Consider the following 27,926-nt stretch of genomic DNA (forward strand, 5'->3'; position numbering starts at 1 on the left):
AAATTCTTATTATCCAATGAAAGGTTAGCTTTTTGTGAATTTTTTAAATAAAAGATCAAAAGGATTAACAAAGCAGGTTAATTTTCACAGTCTTCTTTGATCATATTTACCAAGGGTTCCAATAATTCTGACCACAACTGTATGACTTGACTTGATTCAATATTCAAATAGCTTTATTGGCATGGTGAAAGAAATCTTTACATTGCCAAAGCTTTAATAACACTCTACAATAAAAATAAATAAATAATAATAGAAAAAAATATAGAAGTGCCTCTAGGCATATAGTGAGTGTGTTGGTAGTTCTGTCCCGCTGGAGGCTCTTTCGTCGTGACAGGACCTCACATACCAAATAGCATTCCAATTTACTTTGTAGGGCTGTTGCATCCCTGCAATGTTTTAGGTATTATTCTTTTTGTGTTTTAATTATTTGGTTTGGTCTGGCTAAGTTTTTATTCTCAGTCAGACATGTTGTGGTTTGTGTAGTCAGCTCTAAGACCAATTGGCTGAGGGCGTTTCTTTCTGGTGTCAGCACTTGGTAGTTCAGGGCTTTGTGATGGAGGGTCTGTTTATCACTTATTTTTTAGGTGGGCATAGAATTTAATGGCCCCTTTTTTTGAATTGTGATTATAAGTGGGTATAATCCTAACTCTATTGGGTGTTTGTCCCATTTAGTGAACTCTTGGTTTGTGAGTGGGCCCCAGACTTCACACCCGTAGAGTGAGATGGGTTCTATTACTGATTTGAGTATTTTTATCCAGATTCTGATTGGGATGTCAATTTTGATATTTCTCTTAATAGCGTAAAACAACTTTTGAAATTGACTTTGACTTGTAGCTCATTCCAGCCTTATGTAGGTCTACAATCTTGTCCCTGACATCCTTGGACAGCTCTTTGGTCTTGGCCATGGTGGAGAGTTTGGAATCTGATTGATTGATTGCTTCTGTGGACAGGTGTCTTCTATGCAGGTAACAAGCTGAGACTCCCTTTAAGAGAGTGCTCCTAATCTCAGCTCCTTACCTGTATAAAAGACACCTGGGAACCAGAAATCTTGCTGATTGATAGGGTATCAAATACTTATTTCCCTTATTAAAATGCAAATCAATTTATAATTTTTGAAATGCATTTTTTTTTTTGTTATTCTGTCTCTCAGCTGATTCATTGCTGGCTTATGTATATATAGTGTAGTATTAAAAAAATCAGAATGTGACTTTGTGCTATTGGTCATTGTAAACAGAAATATGCCAGTCCTACTGGACAAAACTGGTCAGAGAATAGAGTTCAGTAGGAAAACTATTTTCACTGTAGAAAAAGTGACTTTTGACCTGCCATTAAAAGCAATTCAATGACACCCAGAGGTGTTTTCAGACAAGCCCAGTGTTACACAAAACTTTATACCAGTTGTCATTTTTCTTTCATTTCTGTATAACAGCCTTTGTTTTAGACACATTTGGAAATTCTCCTTTGCATTACTGATTAGGGACTGTTTTGGCTGAGGTGATGCTGGCATACTCTACTCTTGCTGTGGACAAATGCACATAACTCCTGGTTGATTGGCACAGGATTGTTCAATATATGCTACTAAGGATTTGGAATGGATAACAAATTAAGAGCTTTTCTCACTGGCCTCCATTACTATCCTTCAAGTACTTTGTGTATGTGTATTTTTTTTTTCTCTTACAATGAATGGTACATTTACATTTACATTAAATTTACATTTAGTCATTTAGCAGACGCTTTTATCGAAAGCGACTTACAAATGAGGCATGGTACGAGACATGTTGAGAAATAAAACATAACTGAAAACTACAGTAAATCTGTTGATGTCTAAGCATATAAAATTTTTCTTATGCTTCTGTTCTAGCATAACCACTTTTTCCTTTTTACCTGTGATGAAGGGTGGAGCGTCAGGTTAATGATTTATATCCATCAAGCTGACCTTTCTGCCAGAACACACACCGATCTGGAGGGAGTGAGAACGTGAATGCTCAGGTAGGTTTCATTAAGAAATAAAGATTTGATTGTAGTCAGTAGAGATGACAAACTGGTATTATTTGCACGGATTAGCAGTGTGTATCTGTGTAGCTGTGCTCTGTCAAGTGCCTTCCATTTATCTACTATACCTTACAATTGACAATATTCTAGACACGTGACAGGGCATCCAAAGATCATTTTATACCTCTGCACCAGTATAAATGATAGTGTTATCCATTATATAGTCCACCAACCCTATCTAAACCCTCCAATATTCTTTAGCAAGCAATGACGGCTGGGCACCAGCAGGATTTCAGTAGACCCTGACCGCCTCTTCAGTCATAAAGTGTACAGCATAGAGGGTAATAAGGCTAGCTAATCATTTCCTCAAAGGTTAACAATGGTTTTGAAATGCTGCTGTTCAACACTTTATAAAATGGATGCCATTTGAATGGGAGTTTTTAAAACTAACAATTATGAGAACTCTGAACTTATTTCAGTTGAGTTCACTTAAATAAGATATACATTGCAGTTAAGTAATTAAGTGATTAATTAAGTGCTGATTGAGCATTAGTGATGAACACCTGCTGTTAACAAACAGAATCACTGAAGAAAAGAGAAACACAAGAACTACTACAACTGACTTCAGTCACAGCCTTAGATTAAATCAACTGAAATAAAATACATTAAATCTCTCAAAATCTGATTAAACAACCCCACAAACAGCATAACCAGCTCCACTTATTAATAACCAGACTGATTTTATTTCTGTCAGATATCTACAGGAGATCTTATTGAGAATTAACTAAGTGCAAGTTTTAAAACTTACATGGTTTAAGCCAAGGGGATTGGTTTATTCAAACGGTTTGAGTTACCCTAACTTGTTGGGTTTTAAAGTGTATGATTATTTCACACTCATTGAACTTCTGCTGTGCAGTTTACTTTAAAGCACCAGTGTTTGTGTTGTGTCTGAGCCCGTAGTTGGCCCCCAACAGCCAACAAGTGAACCAGGAGTTCCACCTTCACTAGAACCTACAATAATCATGCACAGTAGGTACTATTGTTAATGTTGCCTAAAACGACCTGATAGTACATGAACTTTACATTTAATCATTTAGCAGACGCTTTTATCCAAAGCAACTAACAAAGAAGGACAATAGAAGCAATCAAACCAACAAAAGAGCAACAATATGGACGTGCTGTGACAAGCAGTAAGGCAGGGGGGAGGTTAGGACGATTCCAAGGGCCTGGTGCGGGAGAGGGGCCCCGAAACACGATTACTACCGAGGGGGAACCCGAGTCGACATGCTGTTCAGGGGGCTGTCAAAAACTGTTCAGAAACTGTGGCTGTGCCCCTGGTGACAAGTCCTAGTTAGTCTAACGCAGTACACATACAGTACACCAGGGATCCTCAAATCTGACCCATTGTTACGCCCCGAATAAAGATCGTCTCTAAACAGGGCATAACAAAGCTGGGTTGTGGTTATGGAATCCCCAAGCACGATACACTCCGGTCGATAATCAAACAAATACACGATGCTGGAAAAATGATTACATTTATTTAATACAAACAAGTGGAACCAGGAGCATCTCTTCAAGGTGTACCGAAGGCCAAAATAACAAACAAAACAAATCTAGAAAAGAAATAAGATGTATAAATAACCTAATCTAATCAAAATACATTTTTACTTCCCGAACTGCCTAACACAAAACAGAACCCAAACCAAATAGCAAAAACAAAACAGCAGGACACCCCTTTGCTCCACGTTCTTAGAATACAACGCTAAAATGAATTAACGTGATCTACAGTAAGAAACAAGTTTGATCATCGGCCGGAGGAGGGATCCAGGAGCTCTCAACCCAAACGTGTCCGAACCAACAATGAGCTCCCCAACGAATGCCGGCGGCGTCCTAATAAAGACCACGCCTCATCCAACCCACCAATGGCGATCGTACACCCCAATCAGTGGACATCATATCAGAGATCAGACAGAGCAAAAGAGGGAAAGGGAGAAAAAAAACACACACACACACACACACACAGCAACTACAAAAAACTCAGGTCGTAACACCCACTCCTGCAGAGTTTAGCTCTAACCCTAATCAAACACACCTGAGCATGCTAATCAGAGTCTTTAAGATCATTAGAAAATCACAGGTAGGTGAGTTTGATCAGGGTTGGAGTTAAACTCTGCAGCAGATTGGCCCTCCTGGGAAGGATTTGAGGAACCCTGCAGTACACTCTTAAAACAAAGGTTCCAAAAAGGTGTTTTTGCCAACCTAGTCTCATGGCATTTATGTACCTTGGTGCACTTTTTAGCGAGACACGAAATACGTACCAATAACTACATATTAGTTTCAGTTTCCTAAAGAAACAAACACAAACTAATTTTCACACAAATTTACAGAGTTTTGATTAATAAAGCATATTTTTCGCACAATTACCTTAAGAATATCATGTTACGACTTCAAAACAATATTAATATGCTGGGAGATTTGAAAACTGATGTTTTTGAATGTTAGCATCGGACATATCCAGCCTCGTATCTATGGGTTTTCATAGATGGAAAGTTTTTTCAGTAGCTCACAGAGTACGGAGCCGTACTTAGAAAGCGAGGAGCTCCAGTTCGAATCCCGTGTAACTACGGTTCGACAAAACAGTTCAAATCTGCATAAAAGGAAGTTGAAATGGCACGGTTGCATCAACAAATATGTTTTTATACCAGTTTTGCATTTGTTAACACTATCGGGTAGGTTTAGGGTTGGGTTTGGTGTAGGGCATATTTCCAACACGATAGAGCATTAACTTTTAGGGACAGACCCCGGATATTTGAATTCTGAACCACCGCAGTACATACCTGTAGCAACATAATAAAAACAGAGCAATGCGTAACTATATCAACATAATAAGAACGTTCCAGGGTTCACATATTTAACCTGTGCTTTAGCACCCCTCAGTGGACATTTCTCTTAGAAACTGCGGCGAAACGTGCAGTAAGGTACGTAAAACGGCATCACACATGAAAGTGCACAGAGGTACATATTTTTATGAGACCAGGTTGGTTTTTGCAGTGATTCCATAGAACAGGCTTTCTCAACCCTGGTGCTTGAGGGCCACTGTCCTGCAAATTTTTAGCTCCAACCCTAATCAAACACACCTGAGCCAGCTAATTAAGATGTTCAGGATTACTAGTAAGCTACAGGCAGGTGAGTTTGATCAAGGTTGGAGCAAAACTCTGCAGGACAGTGGCCCTCCAGGACCAGGGTTGAGAACCCCTGCCATAGAAGAACCATTTTTGGTTCCCAAAAGAACTGTAACAATTTATAAGCTCAAAAGGGAATTGTATATAAATAATTACATTTAATTATGATTAATTACAATTACTTATATCGGCTGACAGTAATAACTGTTGCAGAATTAAATTGCTATCAACTGATCTGTCCATCCAGCGAATATTCAGTGTAAATTCCGGAATGCAGTCTCAGATGAAAGTCTTAATGGTTTCAAAGTTTTGGACTCCCGATTACGTTCTTCCGGGTTGAAGAGTGATGAATTCTAAACATGTTCTCAGGTAGAAATGTTCTTCCAAGTTTTGAATGGAAAAGAGCTAAGAAAGAGATCATGTTGAGGTCCAAGGAGCTTGGTTGAATGGAAAGACAAGGCCGCAAAGGCCTGGCACAAAAACTTAGAGGGTCAGAAAAATTCTAGCTCACATCCTCTTAGGATCTAACAAAACCGCAGACTGCTTGGGCATCTCTGAAGTGAGGGCTTATCTGCTATAGAGGTCACACCACTGGGGTGTCAAATACCCAATGGAGTCCTGGATTTTTGGAGGGAAAGTTTTACAACCCTTTGTCTCTGAACATGGTAATTTGCATAGGTAATTCGACTGGGTTAATGCACAAACGTCTAAAGATTCTTAGGACACTAATATGTTGCATAGGTAACGACATGTAATATTCACTCTCAATTAGATCATCCGAAGACGAATTGATAGAGACTAAACATGATACAGCTAGAGTGATATTAACTAGTGATCTATCATAAGCATGCATAAAATGGTGTACAATACACAAAAACATATACAAGAAGAGTAATAATATACACAATGACCTGAAGATATGTTTGTTCATTCAAAGAAAGGTTTTTCTATGAATTAATTAGAGAAGAGTCCATGCCTCTTTCCTAAGGGGCAAAGAAGTGAGTTCCCGCATTCCTTTGAGCAATAAAACAAGTGTTATCAGATGGGTTGCCATGGAACCAGAGACCTGTTCTGCCTTCTTAGGTGTTAGATGCATTTCAGAGGGAAGGGTCCACAGACCCTCATAGTTGGCCTTTTGGTTAGGTGAGGGGGCATAAGAGATTATTTGTTAAATATAACAAATATTTGTGTCTGATTGGTCCAAATGTTACAGAACCTTTCAGTGAACAGTTCCTAAAAGAAACATTTTGAAGAACATTTTAATAATCTAAATAACCTTTTCTGAATTTGAAAGGTTCAGTGGATGTTCAAGGTTCTTCATAGAACCACTGATGCCAATAAAGAACCTTATTTTTTAAGAGTGTAGCAAATATTTTATTATTATTATTTTTTTTTCCAGAAACAGAATAGAGAAGATGGCTGAAAGACTCAGCTGCTCAGATTGAGATGGACAGGTCATTCCACCAACAGTTTAATGTGAAAGTGATTTTGGGGTGGCACAATAATGCACTGTTCACTTGCAGAATGCAAGCTTCTGAAGGACATATAAGTCTATAATGAATTTAGGTAAAGAGGTGCAGAGCCAGTGATAGTTTTGTAGCCAAACTTCAATGGCTTGAATTTTATGTGAATGGCTATTGGTAGCCAGTGCAAACTAATGAACAGAGGTGTGACGTGCTCTTTTCGGCTCATAAAAGTCTACTCTTTCTGGATTAGTTGTAGAGGTTTTTATAGAGCTGGCTAGTCTATATTTTGCACACCTATATTTTGTGCAGTTGGTACAAAAGGTAAATTTTATCATGTGAGAATCCATAGTATCAGTTCATTCTAAATGACTCACAAAACTGTGTGTGGCAATAATTTGACAGTATTCTTGCTTTTTATTTCAATCCACTAACCTGTAAACCTTATAAATACAGTGATTTATATTTCTCAAAAGTGCTTGTTTATATCAACTCAGTACTTTGTAAACACTATTTCCAGGTGGACTGGTACAGTATACTACAACATGAATCCTAAATGCTCCTGAATCTGGTTTTGTAACAGGGCGAACAAGACGTGAGGCGTGCAGATCCAGGAGCAAGCTTTTATTTATAAACATAGTCCATACACAGGCAGGGTCAAACAATGGCAAACAGATATGGCACGGGCAAGACACAAGAGTGATCCTAGGGCAAGCGTGGGTCGACGATCGACAAACAATATCCAATAGGGCGAGGCAGAGAGATAATCCAGGTACACAAGCAATAATCCCGACGAGGTGCAAACAGAGTCCGAACGGTAAGGCAAAGGGTTAATCCAGGAAACGGGCAGATATCAAAAAACAAGGAAAACACGCAAGGCAAGGCAAGGCAAGGCAAGGCAAGGCTATGATAACTGAGAGGGCTCTGTAGAGTACCTATCGCTAGGATATACGCTAAACAATACTCGGCGATTACAGAGAGAACGTCCAAGGCTTATAAAGAGTGTGTGATTATGAGATAGTTCTCAGCTGTGAGCTGATTATTGTAATCAGCTGTGTGTGTGTCGTCCGTGCAATGGATGATGGGAAATGCAGTCTGAGGTGAAGTGCCAGTAGTGTAGTGTAGTGCAAGAGTCCATGCAGAGAGCGAGTGACCTCTGGTGGTGAGTGAATGGAAGTTCATGGCCAGGATTCGTGACAGGTTTCACATTGGGCATGATTACTTTGCATAGACAAAGTGATGCAAATTTTATACCTTTTATATGAATATAACTTATACACTAAATCACCATTGGGTTAGAACAAGAGGTTAAATCTGTTTCGCAGATACATTTATGTCAATCCCATTAATCTTAACACATCTTGGATAAAAAAAAAAATCTCCAATTAGAAGATCTGTGTTTTAATTTAGTTTTCCTAAAATGTTTTTGTTGTGTGTGTTTTGTCACTCTAATTGATGGTCATTTATCATTTTGAATACTGGTTCAGTAAATCTGTATTTTTTTTTTTTAATTGTTGTCAGAGTGACGTGTGAGTATTTACTGCTCTTTGTCAGTGTCATGCTGCTCTAGTAAAGGTAAATCTCACCAGGCCAATGGAAGCCCAACTCAAGAAATTACGACAAATGCTGGAGAAAGAATGCCAGCTCAACCAGGAACTCCAGAACCAGAACAAAGAGCTGAGTAAGACAAGATCTGAGCTGTGATTTTGTCACTGTCTGATGTTTTGAGTGCACATTTGCATGCAGTTTTAATGCACACTAGAATATTGTTTTCTTATTACAGAGAGACAGCTTGAACAGAAAGACAGATTGTTGCAGGTGCTGCAAGGACAACTGGATGAGCTTGGTAAGACAGAACAGACTAATGAATATTATCTGCATCCTCTTTCATCTGCTTCCTTCATATGTTATTAATAACAGACTTTTGGTTGCCGAACAGTGTTGGGAAGGTTACTTTGGAAATGTAATAGGTTAAAGATTACAAGATAACCAATCTAAAATGTAATAAGTAGTGTAACAATTTCAATTACTTTAATAAAGTAAATGATTACATTTGATTATTTTTCAAAATTTTCATGGCTTTCAACTGTTGATCATTTTCAAACATGTAAACCAGGCAGGGTTAACCTTACAGTAGTCTTTCAAAATCCTTCATCACTTGTATTAATATTAGAATAATTTAACTTTAACGCACAGCCACCACAAAATCGGACTTACTTTGAGATCATTCTGGGGTTAAATACAGTTTTAAAACCATAGCAAGATGTAATTTAATAGCTATGATGCTGTTTTTGAAATCAAATCTTTGCATAGATATGACAGGAAACACTGGCAATTGCTTGGAAAAAATGGTTAATCTAAAAACAATGTAACATACATAAACCCAAATAGGAAGTAAAACAGTTATTGAAAAAGCATGTGTCCTATCCTGTATGTCATATTTTAGAGCGGTCAATGCAATTTATGAAAGAAATCAATTAAATCTGTAGGTGGGTGTAATCATTAACAATTTCATATGTAATTGTAATTTAATTACACGTTAATTTTTTAATGAAGAATTACATCGTAACTATACTTCTGTGTATCATCTGCCATTCTGTATAATAAAAAAATCTCTGTAATATCCCTGATCATTTCAGTCTGGTCGTTAGTGTGTATAAAGTTTTATAAAATGTATACACTGACTCACTTCTAATGTTGTCTGTCAGATTGTGCGGCTCAACAAAACAGCAATGAAATGCCTGAGGTTCGACAGAGTCGGGCAGCTGTCATGGCTCCGGAGCGAGTACCAGAAGTCCTGGAAATCACTGCCAACAGAGTCAATAAAACTGCCAGGTTATTGTAAACACATAATAATCAATTAGGAATCTAAGGCTGTGTTCAGACTGCAGGCAAATTGGATTTTTTCCCCCTCAAATCAGCTCTTTTCATACAGACTGTCCTGCATGTAATTGTACGTGATCAAATCAGATTTTTGTGTGTTTTCGGTGTATATTGTGGTTATATGCTGTAGTCACAGCCGGCTTCAGCTTTGTTTGGATACTGTATGAATACCTCTGCCATTTTCATCACTGACATTATCGTTGTGTGTCGGAAAACACTATTTAAAATCCGATTTGAGAAACAACAGCATCCAGACTCAGATGCATCATAAAAATCTGACTTGAAACGCATCTCAAGCCACCTCCATATGTTTTTGAATCATATTTGAACAACAAAGTTTTTTTTTTTTTTTTTGCTGTCCAGACTTTCAAAATCTGGATAATATCTAGATATGAAAAAAATCTGACTTTTACTGACAGTCTGAACAAGGCCTAATTAAACAGTCTCAAAATAACTTAATAAATGCTTTTGTTTTACTAACCACAAAAAGTTATGCTTTGTTTACATGTGTCTGGCCATCAGTGAGAAGGCTCGGATCATGAAGGCTTTTCATAAGAATGACTTCCTCTGTCGTCTGGATGAGGAGCAGATCAGTATGATGGTGGATCTGATGAAGGTTCTGGATTGTCGGTCTGGTGAAGACATCATCCGAGAGGGCACAGAGGGAGACAGCCTGTACATTGTCGCTGGTGTGTATGCATAAGAAGAGATAACAGAGTTAACATACCGCCCTTACTATTTATGCCACATAAATATTATATGACTTTTTGATGATGTTTTTGAAAGAAGCCTCTTATGCTCACCAAGGCTGCATGTATTTGATCAAAAATACAGCAAAAATAATATCATTGTGAAATGTTATATGGTAAAGCTGAATTCTTCAGCAGCTATTTTTACAGTCTTCAGTGCTATATGTTGGCCAAAATTATTAGAACACTAGTATTGGTGACCCGGGACCACAAAACCAGTCTTAAGTCGCTGGGGTATATTTGTAGCAATAGCCAAAAATACATTGTGTGGGTCAAAATGATAGATTTTTCGAAATTAAGGATATTAAGTAAAGATCATGTTCCATGAATATATTTAGTAAATTTATTACCGTAAATATATCAAAACTTCATTTTTGATTAGTAATATGCATTGCTAAGAACTTCATTTGGACGACTTTAAAGGAGATTTTCTCAATATTTTGGCATTTTTGCACCCTCAGATTTTCAAAAAGTTGTATCTCAGACAAATATTGTCAGATCCTAACAAACCATACATCAATGGAAAGCTTATTTATTCAGCTTACAGATGATGTATAAATATCAATTTCGAAAAATTTACAAAATTTTAATTTTGTGGTCCACGGTCACATTTGTATCTGTAAAGCTCCCTGAAACACTATAATAATAATAATAATAATAATAATTCATTACATTTTATATAGCGCTTTTCTGCTTTTTCTAAGCACTCAAAGCGCTCTACATTGTGAGGGGTGGTGTCTCCTCGTCCACCACCAATGTGCAGCATCCACCTGGATGATGCGACGGCAGCCATAGTGCGCCAGAACGCCCACCACACACCAGCTTACTGGTGGAGAGGAGACAGAGTGATGAAGCCAATCAGTGTAAGGGGATGATTAGGAGGCCATGATGGTCAGAGACCAATGGGAAATTTGGCCAGGATGCCGAGGTCACACCTCTACTCTTTTCAAAAGACATCCTGGGATTTTTAATGACCACAGAGAGTCAGGACCTCGGTTTAACGTCTCATCCAAAAGACGGTGCTTTTTGACAGTATAGTGTCCCCGTCACTATACCGGGGCGTTAGGACCCACACAGACCGCAGGGTGAGCACCCCCTGCTGGCCTCACTAACACCTCTTCCAACAGCAACCTAGTTTTCCCAGGAGGTCTCCCATCCAGGTACTGACCAGGCTCAACCCTGCTTAGCTTCAGTGGGCAACCAATCTTGGGCTACAGGGTGATATGGCACTATGCACAAGTGCACCCGTGGGCAAAAGTAAAATGTTGACTTAATTTAGTTAATAGAAGTTAATTGATAAAGAAAATCTATTTATGACATTATTTTTTGACAACATCCTCATTTACAGCATTTTTACACAAATGCCTAAAACTTGTAACAGTACTGTAGCTTTGCAGATAGGTTTCTTGAAGCATCTTGGAGATGTTGCCACAGTATTTAGTCTGTCTCAGTTTGTTCTGTTTCTTCAACTGATATTTCCTACTGACACACTACAGCAAAATATAGAAATAACTGACTTAAAACCATTTTTAGCTGCTGAAAATACTAATGTTTGATCACCACTATAATTCTTCAGAAATCACTTTAATATGCTACCATATTGTTCCAAATATGAGACGGTGCTTTTTTAATGGAAATAAAGCTGAAAAAAAAATGGGGTTGAAAAATCAGGGTCCAGACTTTTATATGTCAATAATACACCCTCAACAATAGGTGGCGCCAAATATGTGTAAAATGAGCATGCCCCACCGGATTGAAGCAAGCTGGCCCTGTAAACTATTTTTACAGTGCATGATGGTGAGTGACTGTCCTGAACAGAACGGTTCAAAAGTCAAGCAAGTGAACCTGGTTATGATGCAAACTTTGAAGCAGCAAACAACTCTCAAGCAGCCAGGAAATATGGCGTGTCAGAGTATAATATTTAGAAGATGGCTGGATCAGATGTAATGTAATGTGGATCAAACACATGTTTTTTGACATGCCAACATCTGCCATCTGTCACTGTACTTTCTGCGGACATGTGACTGCACCTGGCAAAACTCAGCTGCAGGCAATGAACGGTGACCTCGTGATCATACCCGGGGGATGACAATCAGCTACAGGTGTCGGATGTAGTGGTAAACAAGCCATTCAAAGATAATCTGTGCAAGAGATACACAAAGTGGCTGCTCTCACACACACACCATCTGGAAAAATACAGAAGCCTGCGGTGAGGCTGCTCTGTGATCGGATCCTCCAGGCCTGGGCTGCAGTGCCCCCGGAGAGCATCATCAACCGCTTCAAAAGATGCTGCATCTCAGATGCTTTGGATGGGAGCGAGGATGACCTTCTGTGAGAGGAGCTGTTGAAGCTAGAGCATGAGCATTAACCAAGCGAAGCAGAGGAATAGACTAATGACTGACATGATGATCTGAGGAGCTAAGTGAGCCCAGTTTAAACCGTTTATTGCACTACTGTTTTTTTTTTTTTTTTCTCTCAGGCTGATTTCAAGACTACAATATGATTTAACTTCTGTTAATTAAATTTTGGAAGGCTACATACACTGTTGCCAAGTCCACGTGTTTCTATTCATAAAAAGGACTAGTTTTGAATAGCAATTGGGCTGGGTTTTTTTCACAGACCTGGCAACCCTGGATAAATGGTTTTCACTATGAGATGAACAGCCTAATTGTTTTTAAATTAAGATGGACTACAGGTTATTTTTATGGTATGCCATGAAGTGTTTATTGTTAAATGTGATTGCTGGTACATACAGTAATTACCATACTTTCGATACAAAACAATAAAATTAAAATGAAAAATATGCACTATGTTTTCAAATAAAAGCATTTTCTTTATAAAAGACAAGATTTGGTCTTCAAAAAGCCTACATTTTGAAGAAAAAAAAAGGTGGTGGGGGGTGTCTTATATTCTGAACAACACTGTAATTTGGTGCTGTTATGATTAATTATTATTAATACTCAATTGTTAATAGTTATTCTTATTATCAATGTTAAAACAGTTTAGAAAAAAAAAAAAAACATGCATTAATGTGAATATAACAGCAGAATATCCCTCAAAGTCAATACATACTGTAGTGAATTTCATGACATTTAACAGTCTTTTATTTCAGCACAGCTCAGTCTTATATAAAATGTGAAATAACGAATTGATGAGCCTAAATTCAATTTTTATTCTAGAGGGGGAGCTGAAGGTTACTCAGGCTGGACGTGAGCTGCGAAATTTGAGCTCCGGCGATGTGTTTGGGGAACTGGCTATTCTATACAACTGTAAACGCACAGCATCTGTCAAAGGTCAGTTATTATTTTGGAGTGATGGCTGATTTGTGTTGCCCTCTGCTGGTGTGGTAAATAAGCATTTGATGCTCTCTTTCCCACAGCCATCACTACGGTGAAGTTATGGTGTATTGAGAGACAAACATATCGAAGCATCATGACCAACAAATCCAAGAAGAAAAGAGAGCAACTCATGGGCTTCCTGAAAACGTAAGACATTCTGGCACCACTTTACATCAAGCCTGTATTTCTCCTGTATTAGTAAAATATAAGATGCTCTACATGTTGTGTGCTTTGGATTCTCACTGTTTGTATATATTAGTATATTATTGCAGAGTGAGTTCTGTGGTTTTAATTTTTTTCCATCAGGGCTTGCACTTTGAAAGCCCTGAAAGATGTGCAGCTGTCAAAGATCATTGATTCCATGGAAGAAGTCAGTGTGATTTTTCTCTTATAAATAGTAAATAGCTTGTCTGCTAAATGATTAAATGTCTGAGCTCAGACTCATGAATCTTGTAAATGAAAGATGTCTGAAGTATTCTTGAAGAACTTGTTAGAAAATATAGAAGAGAAGAAAATATACCAGACTTTGTGTCAAATTAAGACATACTGAATGTTGATTTAGTTGTAGCTATGTCTTTAACTTAAAAAGGCCATTTGGTTAAAATTAGCATTTGCGCGATGCGATTTTGCTAACCCACAGAGATTTAGTGAATGACCTTCACACTGCCCAAAGTGTCGTAAATCTTTCTGAGAGAAATCTTTGCATCATAAAAGTATCTAAACTCAAATGAGATCCTATCGTCACTCACTGACCAGCTAGGAAAATATTTCAGTCTTTTTAGGGCACGCACGTCATCAGAGAGGAGATTTCAGTATTTGTAAGGCGAGAGGAAATTATTTTTTAATTATTATTAAATATTATGAGGGCACATGAATTCTAAAAAAAATATATAATGGTATTGATGTTGCAAAATTCATCAATTATGAAATGCAGTCAATTCAGTTGTAAAGCAGCTCTATAGAAGACAACAATGTCATCATGCAGATTTATTCAGTTTTATTCTCATCCAGTGGTTTCAATGCAGTCAAATTGATAATGCAGCATTACTGAATATTAATTAAGTTGGCTTGAGAAAGCTAACTTACTGAAATGCTATTTAAACTCATTATTATTCTTCTGAGACTAAATTAAAAGCTCTAGGACGAGTCTAACTCTAACGCTATATCTTTTCTAACTGATCAGACTTAAGGTTTTCATAAAAATGAAGATTAAAAATCATAAAAATCCCATAGACTTACATTGACTATCTATCTATCTATCTATCTATCTATCTATCTATCTATCTATCTATCTATCTATCTATCTATCTATCTATCTATCTATCTTCATAACAACACACTAGAAACCATCCAAACTAACCTAGCAATTACCCCGAGTACCCTAGAAACTGCATAGCATCACCTTAACAGCCACCTTGAGTACCATAGCAACCACATAGCAACACCCTATCAACCACCCAGTATACCCTAGCAACCACATAGCAACACCCTAGCAACTGCCCAGGTACCTTAGCAACTGCCCCGAGCACACTAGCAACCGTCACGAGTATCCTAGCAACTGCATAGCAACAACCTAGCAACCACCCATGGTACCCTAGCAACCGCACAGCAACACCTTAGCAACTACTCAGTGTACCCTAGCAACTGCATAGCAACACCATAACAACCGCCTTAGCAACCACCCCAGTTAGCCTTGCAACCGTCATAGCAACCACCTAGAATACCCTAGCAACCACTCGGAGGTCCTTAGAATCTATCTATCTATCTATCTATCTATCTATCTATCTATCTATCTATCTATCTATCTATCTATCTATCTATCTATCTATCTATCTATCTGTCAAACTTTAAGCTTTTAAAACTACTTTAAACTTCAATGTTTGTCAGACTGAAAACCATCAAACTTAAAACTTTTTTAAACTTCTTAAACTTAAATTTCTTAAACTTTTTAAACTTTTTTCAAACTTTTTCGAAGTTCCTGGTCCAGCTTTCTCAAGCCAACTTAAAGTATGTCTCAACAAACTTTTTGATCTAGTTGAATATGTTACTGAATATGTCTTGTGAGCGCACAATAAAAAGACATAAGGCACAAGGCAAAAACGAATGTGTGCTTTCTGTATGTTCCTCAATATCAAGCAAATACCATATTCTGGCCTCGATATATTGTTCAGGAAGAAGCATCTGAGGGTCACAATGAAGAGTTCATAAATCTTATTTTGACACAAAGTCCAGTATATTTTCTTCTAGCAAAGCATGACATGATGATTCAAAGTCTTTTTCATGTTTGTTCCCCTGCAAGGTGAAGTTTCAGAACAATGAAGTGATTGTCCGAGAGGGAACAGAGGGCAATACATTTTACATCATCCTCAAAGGAGAGGTAAAAGAAACTCATTACAACTGTTTTTGAGCACTTTTACAAACACAGAATATGCAAGAATAAAAAAAATAAAAAATCCCCGTGTTTGTGTTCGTATTAAATTTAAATACTAAAATACGTCTTGCTTAAAACAGCTGGTCTATTTTCTGTCTATTAGGTATTAGTGACAAAAAAAGTGAACGGACAGCAGAAAATCATTCGTAAGATGGGTGAGGGGGAACACTTTGGAGAACTGGCTCTAATACGGTAAGCACTGTTACTTAGTGTCAAAAAATGGGATAATTAGAAATACAATATCAGGAAAAAATATTTGTTAATCATTGATCAGCTGGTTATTTTAAATGATTGTTTTTAAAGATGTAATTTTCTAGCTACAGTTATCAGGTACCTTTGTAAATGATGTAAGCCATAGATAGTTATCACAAAATTATGATATCAAAATCTGGTTTAAATGCAAAAGTCAAGTAAATCTTCTATCGTGTTTAATGCAGAGAGATCCTCAGGACAGCCACATGCACAGCAGTGGGAGCTGTCACATGCTTTTCCATTGATAAAGAGTGAGTTTGACGTCAGTGATGACAATATTGCTTTACTTGGTTTGTACAGATGCAATCACATAATTCCCTTGATGAAGTATATCTGATAAATAATCACTGTGCTTTATTATCTCACAGGGTTTTTGAGGAGACCATTCCTTTTGAAAGCCTTGAGCTCCACGATGAGTGAGTTTTGTAACTTCTACATTTGTAAAGATTTTCAATAGTCTTCAACTTTAACATGTGGAGTTCATATTTGAACTTGACCTGTAATCAAGGAGGAAAAGCCATCAGAAAATCCTTTTCCAAACACAGATCTGTGGTGTTTTCTGATTGTGCAAGATTTGTAGCATAGACAAATAACTAAAATAAACAATTATTTTATTCATTAATCAATTCTTGCAAAAAATGATTCACAAGCAGAGGATTTCTTCACTAGTCAGATGACAGGTTATAAAGTGTGCCATACTGTATCTGTCAGGCGGTAGAAACATTTTGTGCTACACTGACATGTTTATCAGCTGTTATTGTGCATTCTGTTCTCTGGCTTGCTTCATATTTTAGATTGCTAAGTGCATATTATTATTATAGTGTTTTGCAACAGTGGTTTAGTTTATTTTGGTGCTGACATTGTTCTTTTTCAAAACCTGTTTTTGTAGTGTTGATTTACTGGAGGATGATGTAAAGCCAGAGATGGTTGGGTAAGTAGGGTATTTTGTTATTATTTTAGAATAATTTTGTTTTAAATATATATTTTCACATAGGACAGAGAACAAACTCACAGTCATATATTAAGCTTGTTTCATATAGACTACTGTTTAAAACTTTGGGATCACTGTATCTTTTTTTAAAGAAATGAATAGTTTTAAGTTCATTAAACTGATAAAAACGACAGTAAAGACATTTATAAAGTTATATCTCTATTTCAATTAAATGCCGATCCTCAAATTTTCTGTTCATCAAAGAATATCATGGTTTCCAGACAACCTTTTTTTTTTTTTACTGCGATAATAATAATATGTTTCTTGAGCATATTTGAAAAAAAGCAAAAAAAATAATAATTTCTTGAGCATATTAGGAAAAAATCAGCATATTAGAATGATTTCTGAAAGGACACCGAAGACTGGAGTAATGATGCAGCTTCGCATCAGAATAAATTACATTTTAAAATTCAAATAGAAAACAGTTATTTAAAACTGTAAAAATATTTCACAATATTACTGGTTTTTATACTCTATTTTTGATCAAATAAATGTGGCCTTGGTGAACACTTTCTTTCAAAAACATATGAAAATCTGAACTGATCCCAATTTTTTAACGATAGGGTAGGTACTAAAATTAATTTCCATATTAAATCCAAACTATTAGATATACTATAGGAAGTACTTTCTCTAAATGATGTAAAGTATTAGAGTATTATAGTGTAGTTTTATATAATAGTTCAGTGGCATCTTTCTAAGCCTTGTGTGTTTGAATGAATCTGGGTTTTTCACATAGCTAGGTGCCTGTCTACAGCTAAATTCAGGCTTTAAATGAGTTATAATATGAATGATATATTATGTTGTAATCTCTGTTGAATTATATATTGTAAGTATTGCTATCTCCAGGCCAGAAACATCTCTAAAGCTGAAAGATCTGGTCCCTGTACTGTACCAGGAGGGAAGTTATCATGGAGAGCCTGTCACTCTTGGAGTCGGGGGGTTTGGAAAAGTGGAGCTGGTATGAGAGGAGAGCATAGACGATAGCTTTTCTGAGTCCTTTTAATGTCAAAACACTAATTGGGCCAGATTAATGATGATTGGTTGTTTATTTACCAGGTAACTACCTTGCAGCACAGAACGTACTTTGCTATGAAGAAGATCAGCAAACAGCATGTTGTTGCAAAGAAGCAGGAAGCACACATTCTCCTAGAAAAGAAAATTCTCCAGGCAATCCAATGTGACTTCATTGTCAGGTTAGTGCAGCTACCTACCTAACCTATAATCATATCTTATTTTGCTCAAGCCGTTCACATATGAAATTCCGGTCTGACTTGTCTGGTGTTGTTCAGGCTGCACGCTGCCTTCAAAGATTCTCGCTACATCTATATGATCATGGAGTTTTGTCCTGGTGGGGAAATCTGGACCAAGCTGAAAGAAGTGTAAGACATTCACAAATGAATTAGTGTTGTTTGCTAAGGCAAGCATCCTTATGACACCTGCTGTTGCTGTGGTGTTGCATTGCATAGAAACTAGCACGAAAACCCTAGCAACCACATAACAATGCATTAACAACCACTCAGAACATCTCATGTGTTCTTAGAAAATGCATAACACATTAGTGTCATCTTTCTTGCATAACATGGCAGACCATTAATTAGAATCCATTTCCGTTCTCTCTCAAATGTTTGACTGCAGATATGTATTTCCCTAATTAGCACTGTCTGAATGTGTGAATGTGGGCGCATTTGTCGTCATGTTGCAGAGGGCGCTTCCAGGAGAATATAGCCGTGTTCATAACAGCATGTGTGGTTGAAGCCTTTGCATACCTCCATAACAAAGGGTTCCTGTATCGAGACCTGAAACCAGAAAACCTCATGCTGGACTCCAAAGGATATGTGAAACTGGTAAAACAAATGGAATAATACATTTATAGTGCATATAACACGTACACCCTCTTTTTTTTAATGTGATGCAGCATGCAACTGTGATGTATTTAAACAAGGATCTGTTTTTCCACTTTCAACGAATAGAGCAATTACAGGCATTTACATTGATAAGCTGTTAATACAATTGTGCTAATTTGTCACTGTGACATTTTAATACGCCCACTAAAAGATACATTTTATTAGTCCTCACGCTGCCAGGCTGTCATAGGCCCTCGTTACTTTAATGAAAAAGGATGAAGAAGTATACAAGATATATTTCAGCAAGATTTGTGGTCTAGGTTGGATGCCAAAACACTACACATAGCATCTGAATTTATTTTGAAGATTAATGATTGAGTGTTTTTTCTTGCCTTCCTTCTTTACATCCCAAATTTGTGGCTTGTGCATGTTATATCATTGAATTTCTCCCATCTCTCTTCACGGAGAACTGTAAGTCCTTTAAAATTACTATAGGTGACATTATGCCCTGCAGACCAAAGAACATTCCAAGCAGGATATACTGAAAAATAACAAGGACAAAAAAGGATACGCAAAAGACAAATTCAAAGGCATCAAATATATCTAAAAGCATAGTCCAATAAAGGCTGGAATACACTATGTGAATTTTGCCCCATTTATAGTCTGAATGAGTCGACGCTAGTTTAGATTTTTTCGGAAAATCACGTAGTGTATGATGTGCACAAACTTTGATTTGTAGAGCTCTTTATAGCTTCAGTTGATACAAGTGGAAAAATACTGTATCAATACGCAAAGAGCTAGCCATCCTCCAACACTGAGTGTCAAGACACAACCCGGTCTCATCCCAACTCGTCACATATTGACGCTTGGTTTTGGCGTCGCTTTTTGACGCTCAAGGTACCCCTTTAGCATCACTTTTCGGCGTCGATATGCTAACGCGATATTGGGAATTTTATCGTCATAATAAGGTTGCCATTATTGCATATATGTAGGGGTGTGATTTTTCAATGTAAACAGTCAAAATAGTTTTATTTATATGACTTACCCAACCCCTGCCCCTAAACCTACCATCTGTGAAGAAAACGCAAGATATAGGAGGCAGATGCAACTACTGTCATAATTTATTTAAAAATTATTCATATACGCTAAGTGTTTCCTATTTAAAAAAATGGAGGACCCTTCACGTCGAAAAGTGATGCTAAAGGGGTACTGTAACAGAACTGTTTGTTTAGTTTCCTTTTTGTCCTTATTTGGTTCTTCCTGTTTTAGTTTCTGACCTAGTTCTGTTAATTAGTTATATTCATCACCTGTGTTTGATTCAATTATCTTGTTTTCTCGTTTGTTCCAGCCCCTTTATAAGTCCTCAGTTCTGCCTTTGTGTTTGTCTGATCTTGAGTTTACTTAATGTCTTAAGTGCGTTGAAGCTGTTAATTAAAAGATTCCTTTTGTTTATACTTTTCGTCGTGCGCCTTTTTGCCACAACCACCAGACCGTAACAGAAGATCAGACCGTAACCGAACATGAGGAGGCGGTTGGTTTTGGTTCCCCGCAACGGAGGCTTGGTGCCGATCCACCTGCTTCCTCCGCCCGCGGCGAGGATGTTTCCACCACCCACGGCGAAGTATGTTCCGTCAGCGGCGAGGAGGAATCCGCCGCAACCGGCGATGAACGTTGCGCCGTTGGGGATGGGGATGATTCCGCCACCCACAACGGAGAAAATTCCGCCATCCCCGGCGAAGTATGTTCCGTCAGCGGCGATGAACGTTGCGCCGTTGGAGATAGGGATATTTCCACTGCCCACTCACACTCAGGCTCCTCCAACGCAGAACGAGGGGCTAATGGATGAGGCTCTTCCCCCGGAGTTCTCGGCTCCCGTTCTTACTCCAATGTCTTCTCATCAGTGCCTACCAGTGCCCGCTCCTCGCAAGCGCCCTCCAGTGCCCGCTCCTCGCCAGCGCCTTCCATTGCCTGCTCCTCGTCTGCGCCCACCAATTCCTGCACCTCGCAAGTGCTCACCTGAGTTCCCGCTGGTCCCGTCCAGCCCACCTGAGTTCCCGCTGGTCCCGTCCAGCCCACCTGAGTTCCCGCTGGTCCCGTCCAGCCCACCTGAGTTCCCGCTGGTCCCGTCCAGCCCACCTGAAGTCTCGTTGGTCCCGTCCAGCTCCGCGCCTCCCGTGCGCCCTCTAATGTCCGCGCTGCAAGAGCGCCCTCTGAAGTCCGCGCTGCAAGAGCGCCCTCTGAAGTCCGCGCTGCAAGAGCGCCCTCTAATGTCCGCGCTGCAAAAGCGCCCTCTAATGTCCGCGCTACAAGAGCGCCCCTTTGAATCCGCGCTGCAAGAGCGCCCCCAAGTGTCCGCGCTGCCAGAGCGGCCCCAAGTGTCCGCACTGCAAGAGCGCCCTCCTGCGTCTCCGCTGGTCCCGTCCAGCTCTCCTTCGTCTCCGCTGGTTCTATCCAGCTTCGCGCCTCCCGTGCGCCCTCAAATGTCTGCGCCGCAAGAGCACCCTCAAGCGTCCACTCCTCCAGAGCGCCCCCAAGCGCCCGCTCCTCCAGAGCGCCCCCAAGCGCCCGCTCCTCCAGAGCGCCCCCAAGCGCCCGCTCCTCCAGAGCGCCCCCAAGCGCCCGCTCCTCCAGAGCGGCCCCAAGAACCCGCTCCTCCAATGTGGGCCCAAGAGGGGAACTTTCCCAAAGAATTTTTTTGGGGGGGGGGGGCATATAGCCGCAGTTTGTGTGGCCAGGCCAAAGGCCAAGGCCACAAAGGACCCCGATCCATCATGGCCTCCCGAGGACCCCGATCCGCCAAGGCCGCCCGAGGACCCCGACCCGCCAAGGCCGCCCGAGGACCCCGACCCGCCATGGCCGCCCGAGGATCCAGATCCGCCATGGTCGCCCGAGGACCCTGATCCGCCATGGTCATCCAAGGACCCAGATCCATCATGGTCTCCCGAATCTCCAGTCCTGCCATGGCCTCCCAAGGCTCCGGATCCACCAAGGATTCCCAAGTCTCCAGTTCCGCCATGGCCTCCCGAATCTCCAGTCCTGACATGGTCTCCCAAGGCTCCTGATCCGTCCTGGAGGCTTCACTGTCCTAGCCTGGTTCTGCTCCAGCCTCCAGGACGACCACCCCCCCCCCCCCCGATGTTACTGTTACGGTGCGGGACGCACCTTCCGGGAGGGGGGCGATATCTGTAACAGAACTGTTTGTTTAGTTTCCTTTTTCAGTTTCTGACCTAGTTCTGTTAATTAGTTATATTCATCACCTGTGTTTGATTCAATTATCTTGTTTTCTCGTTTGTTCCAGCCCCTTTATAAGTCCTCAGTTCTGCCTTTGTGTTTGTCTGATCTTGAGTTTACTTAATGTCTTAAGTGCGTTGAAGCTGTTAATTAAAAGATTCCTTTTGTTTATACTTTTCGTTGTGCGCCTTTTTGCCACAACCACCAGACCGTAACAGGTACCTTGAGCGTCAAAAAGCGACGCCAAAACCAAGCGTCAATATGTGACGAGTTGGGATGAGACTATGTTACAAGACAAGATGCTTATAAAAGCAACACTAATCGGTGGTGTTCAGAGAAAATGCCATATTTATTCTGAAACTAAATGAAATGCCTCCAATTATTCACTAGTTGGACAGAAATTAAGTAAATGCAAGTTAAGGCGATACAATTTTTGTATGCCTTTTTCTTTTCATATAATTGTTTTTATTTTTTGCTTAAAAATAAAATTTCATATAAATGTTTTTATTTTTTGCAAAAAATAAAAACAGTTATATGAAAAGAAAAAGGCATACAAAAATTGTATCGCCTTAACTTGCATTTACTTAATTTCTGTACAACTAGTGAATAATTGGAGGCATTTCATTTAGTTTCAGAATAAATATGGCATTTTCTCTTGAGCGTCAAAAAGCGACGCCAAAACCAAGCGTCAATATGTGACGAGTTGGGATGAGACTATGTTACAAGACAAGATGCTTATAAAAGCAACACTAATCGGTGGTGTTCAGAGAAAATGCCATATTTATTCTGAAACTAAATGAAATGCCTCCAATTATTCACTAGTTGGACAGAAATTAAGTAAATGCAAGTTAAGGCGATACAATTTTTGTATGCCTTTTTCTTTTCATATAATTGTTTTTATTTTTTGCTTTGGTACAATAGTGTTGAGAGTAAATATTATGTTAATAGGTGAGAAACATAGTCACCTACGAATTTTCCCTCAATAAACTCCTAATTTGCTGCTTATTAATAGTTAATAAGGTAGTTGTTAAGTTTAGGTATTGTGTAGGATTAGGGACGTAGAATAAGGTAATGTAGAATAATTAGTACGAATAAATGGCTAATATTCTAGTAATATGCATGCTAATAATCAACTAGTTAAGAGACCCTAAAATAAAGTGTTACCCATTTTTTAAGCATTCCTTTTTGATGACGTTACAGCTGTTTATAGCCTTTTTCTCTCTTGTTGTTTTTTTTCTTGTATTCTTTGCAGGTTGATTTTGGTTTTGCAAAAGAGCTTTCTCGGGGTGAGAAGACATATTCATTTTGCGGTACTCCTGAGTACATCCCTCCAGAGATCATTCAGAACCAGGGCCATGACTTTGCTGCTGACTTCTGGTCACTTGGTGTTCTAATCTATGAGCTACTTGTGGGCAGGTAATAAAGTTTTCTCATGTAATCCACACGGCTGGCAACAGTGATTTATTTATTCATTTATTATTATTTTCTTTTTATCAAATAAGTTAAATTGAGTGAAGGCTATTGTTTTACAAACTGGAAGAATCTGTAACGTGCAGGCAGAGCAGAGGATCTAATCAAGTATTTAATAAAGAAACAAAGAAAACTAATGACAAGGAACACTGGGAGGAAAGAAACCGAGACACGGGGCATTACATTCAACAACTGACAAAGAACAAGTGAAACATAGGGCTATATATACACAGGGGGTAACAAGCTAACATGGTTAGTGACATTTTTAGGAATGCAATGTCACATTGGTTATGTTAATGTATTTTTTCCTGTTGCACCGTATGCATATGCACTGTCCATAAGGCTATGGCACCAAAGTATAGTATTATCACTTTTCATTTATCATTTCCAAAATTACTTTCAAAGTTAGTAAATGAGAATATTCACCGCCCTGTATTTTGCATGTGAATAGAGGAACACCCCGAAATCATATGTGACCCTGGATCACAAAACCAGTCATAAGGGTCAGTTTTTCGAAATTTAGATTTCTACATCATCTGAAAGCTGAATAAATAAGCTTCCATTGATGTATGGTTTGTTAGGGTAGGACAATATTTGGCTGAGACACAACTATTTGAATATTTGGAATCTGAGGGTATCATATCCTGATGATTTTTGGCATAAAGGTAAAATCGATATCTATATATATCTATATACCCGTGCTACTTATGACTGCTTTTGTTATATTCATCAAAGGAACCTGAAATGATGCGCTGCTTTGCAGATTACAAGCATGCAGTCTTTAGTTCAGACAGCGTTGGCATGTGCTATCAAGTTTGCACGGATTTCATATTTAAATCAGAGCCAATAAGCTATAAAACTTTGTGGGTGGAAATAAATAAAATACTTTTTTTGTGTTTAAATTTGTTCTTCTTGTTTTATTTGTCCTAAAGTCCGCCATTCTCCAGTTCAGACCCACAGAAGATCTATGCCAAGATCTTGGATGGTGTGCTGACTTTCCCATCATATATGGGGGAAGGTGCCAAATCTCTCATCAGTAAATTGTGCAGGTAATTTATGAATCTATTACAACTTTGGCTTGTTTTTGCACATTTTTTACATTTTATTTAAATGTCACCCCTTAATGTCATTTAGGTATTTACATAATTAATCTTCAGTTTCTGTGTTGTTTACATGAAATGCAGATCACGTCCGGGTCAGCGTCTGGGCAATACAAAAAACGGAATCAAAGATGTCCGACATCACAGGTAAGCTTTATCAATGTATATTGTGTATTATATAGTGTATATTAGGATTTAAATGTGTATACACACTGAGTAGAACTGAGTACTGAGTTGAGTATGGTTATGGTATTGAGTATGCTTATGTGACGTGTGCTGTTTTTTTATTGTAATTAACTTTTTTGCTGTAATGTCTGTATTGACATTTTCCCTCAATTATTTCTCAGGTGGTTTAACAGCATTAACTGGCATAAATTAAGAATGGGGCAGCTGGAGGCACCAACTATTCGACTCATAAGAAAGGTCAACTTTTTTTCACAACTTTAGCTCCACTCCCTTAAATATATTTTCAATGATCGGTGGAGGCTAATGGACAGATTTGAAAATCCAAGCTTGAAAAGCCACCAAGGAACAAAGTCTGTTTCATTAATTGTGTTTTTGTGGTTTCTTTGGTTTACAGGGTCCTTGCTATATAAACTTTGACCGCTTTCCCTATGATAAGACCCAAGCAGAGGAGGAATTTTCAGCCTGGGACTGTGATTTCTGAACAGTCTTGAAGTCTCTGATATCTATAAGATATCTTCACTTCCCAAGTTATTTACTCAGAAATATACTCAGTTTGATATACTTACCTTACACTTAACTATCCTAAGGGAAGATAAGATAATTTTGGCATTTGACTTTCACAGAGAGTAAGTAAAAATGACTTTAATAAAAACTCGATATTTGCCTACTTTATGCCTAGCATTTTAATGAGCAGAAATATTGAAATTTTAATATATTAATGTTACATATGGTTGGATGTTCAGACTTTTATTTTGTATAGTTTTTGCTGCAACCCGATGAATGCTATGTATATTTAATTCAATTTAATTATTAATATTCAATTCAAATGAATGTAATTGTGGTTTTGTACTATTATTGTTGAGGCATTATAATAAATAATTATAGTTAAACATCAAATGGGAAATGTAATTAAAAGAATGTGAAATATCTTCTTAAAAGGCCTGCAGTTATGGGACAAGGACTGTTATGGTACCTTTAAAGAATAGTGTTTTCTGTAAGCTTCCAAGTCAAGTCATCAACAGCATCTTTACAGAAAGTCACACCGTTATGTCTATAATTTACCACAGAGCATCTATATTTAACCCATCCAACGTGCACACACACAGCAGTGAACACACACACACACACACACACACCGTGAACAAACCATTTTATGCTGCGGCGCCCGGGGAGCAGTTGGGGGTTCGGTGTCTTGCTCAAGGGCACCTCAGTCGTGGTATTGAGGGTGGAGAGAGCGCTGTACATTCACTCCCCCCACCTACAATCCCTGCCGCCCGAGACTCGAACCCGCAACCTTTGGATTACGAGTCCGACTCTCTAACCATTAGGCCACGACTTCCCGTGGCCTAATGGTTAGAGCACCAATATACAATCATTTGTCAACTATGATTATTATTTTTCTTATTTCACCCCTAAAACATTTGACCTTTCCCATTAAGTGATCCTATAGTGTAGAAATACTGTATATTATTACAAATTGCTATATAAATTCTAACTGCAGAATTTGCATGCTTACATACAGTATTGTAGATTTCCCAAAGTCTCTGTGCTTTTAGAGAAACCTGATACATTTGGTAAATAAAAGATTCAGTCTGAAACAAACTGCTTCTAGCTCAATTTCACGTCATTTTGTTATGTTAACACTTTGTCTAACCTCTGCTCTACACCTTTTGATGCCTGAAAATGCTCACCATGATCATCATCATTGTGACTGTGAGGGTTACAACCATCTCAAACTCGCAAACAATTTCATAAAAATGAGGCTCTCAAAAGCCTTCAGAAATCAATTGTGATGCAGCTCTATGACTGTGATATACAGTAAATTATATTGAATCTGGTTCACACACAGTTCAAAAACAGCCTGAAGATCTTAATTGCTTCTTTCTTTGTGTTGTTAACTAAGCAGAGACGAAACAGAATAGCACTTAAATATCGCAATCATACTGAAATCAGTGCTTTTTGTTCAGCTAGAGCTACCCTGTACAAGAAAAAGGCGTTTTAGTTGCCTTTAAAAGAGTGTACAGACATTTTAGAGAAAAAAAGTACAATTCATTTATAAACCTCAGTCCTAAATGCTTTCAGCTGTGAGTCTACTATGAGAGAAACATCAGTTCCTGCCTCCTTCAACGGAGGACACATTTCATCAGTAAACGGTCTTGTGTGTGATTTGTCTGTCTCTCTTCATTCCCTGAAGAGTATCAAGTGGGTACGAGAAGGACAAAATTTACGGTCATGGCTCGGCAACCGTAGTGTTCCTCGCAGCAGAGTGGAGCTGTACGGATCTCCATGGCCCGGCGATCTGGATGTCAGAGGTCGCAGCGCTCACTAAGCAGAACAATACAGTTACATTAAACTGAGCTGTAATGAGGCATCAGCACAAAAACCATCATGTTAAAATATTTTGGTGTACTTGGTTTGCATTGAACGATCATGAAAAACAAACTGGTTGTTTCCAGTAAGTTCAGTAACAGTATGTGATTGTTTCTGGGTAGTAACTGATTACATGTAACATGTTGGAGAGCTTCTGTAGTGTGCGCGTCGCTGGTGTCTCGCCGTTCCGTCTTCTGTCTCCTGCCCCAGACAACGTTCGATTGTGTAGTGTGTTAAATGACGGTGTTGTTGATTTGCCATTCAAATCTAGTGAGTAATTATTTCTGAGTTGTGCCGGGGAAACAGCATTTCCTGCACGGCAAGGACTAAGCTATATATTCATTCTCTGTATCACTTATTAGTTTTCTATGAACAATTATTACGTTATTCCTGAAGCAGTAGGTTGGGGATTGCCTTTTATTTTTTGTGAACTTCGTTTTCTCC

The 27,926-nt window shown here is 38.7% G+C and overlaps 1 protein-coding gene across 1 annotated transcript; it reads left to right on the forward strand.

Moving 5' to 3' along the window:
- Nucleotides 1-1,899: 1,899 nt before the first annotated feature.
- LOC306880027 (cGMP-dependent protein kinase 1-like) lies at nt 1,900-25,593 on the forward strand (the record flags this gene model as incomplete). Its single annotated transcript, XM_079433295.1, has 22 exons — nt 1,900-1,989; nt 8,192-8,318; nt 8,421-8,483; nt 9,346-9,472; nt 10,043-10,209; nt 13,449-13,562; nt 13,649-13,754; nt 13,914-13,983; nt 15,913-15,984; nt 16,142-16,230; nt 16,476-16,541; nt 16,659-16,706; nt 17,180-17,221; nt 18,128-18,239; nt 18,338-18,474; nt 18,571-18,660; nt 18,984-19,125; nt 23,609-23,772; nt 24,759-24,875; nt 25,011-25,073; nt 25,274-25,349; nt 25,507-25,593. Exons 2-22 carry the CDS (start codon nt 8,231-8,233, stop codon nt 25,591-25,593), a joined length of 2,040 nt encoding a protein of 679 aa, XP_079289421.1. The 5' UTR covers nt 1,900-1,989; nt 8,192-8,230.
- Between the last annotated feature and the right edge of the window lie 2,333 nt (nt 25,594-27,926).

The sequence above is a fragment of the Barbus barbus genome (assembly GCF_936440315.1).
Source record: "Barbus barbus genome assembly, chromosome: 14".
NCBI classification, from domain to species: Eukaryota; Metazoa; Chordata; class Actinopteri; order Cypriniformes; family Cyprinidae; genus Barbus; species Barbus barbus.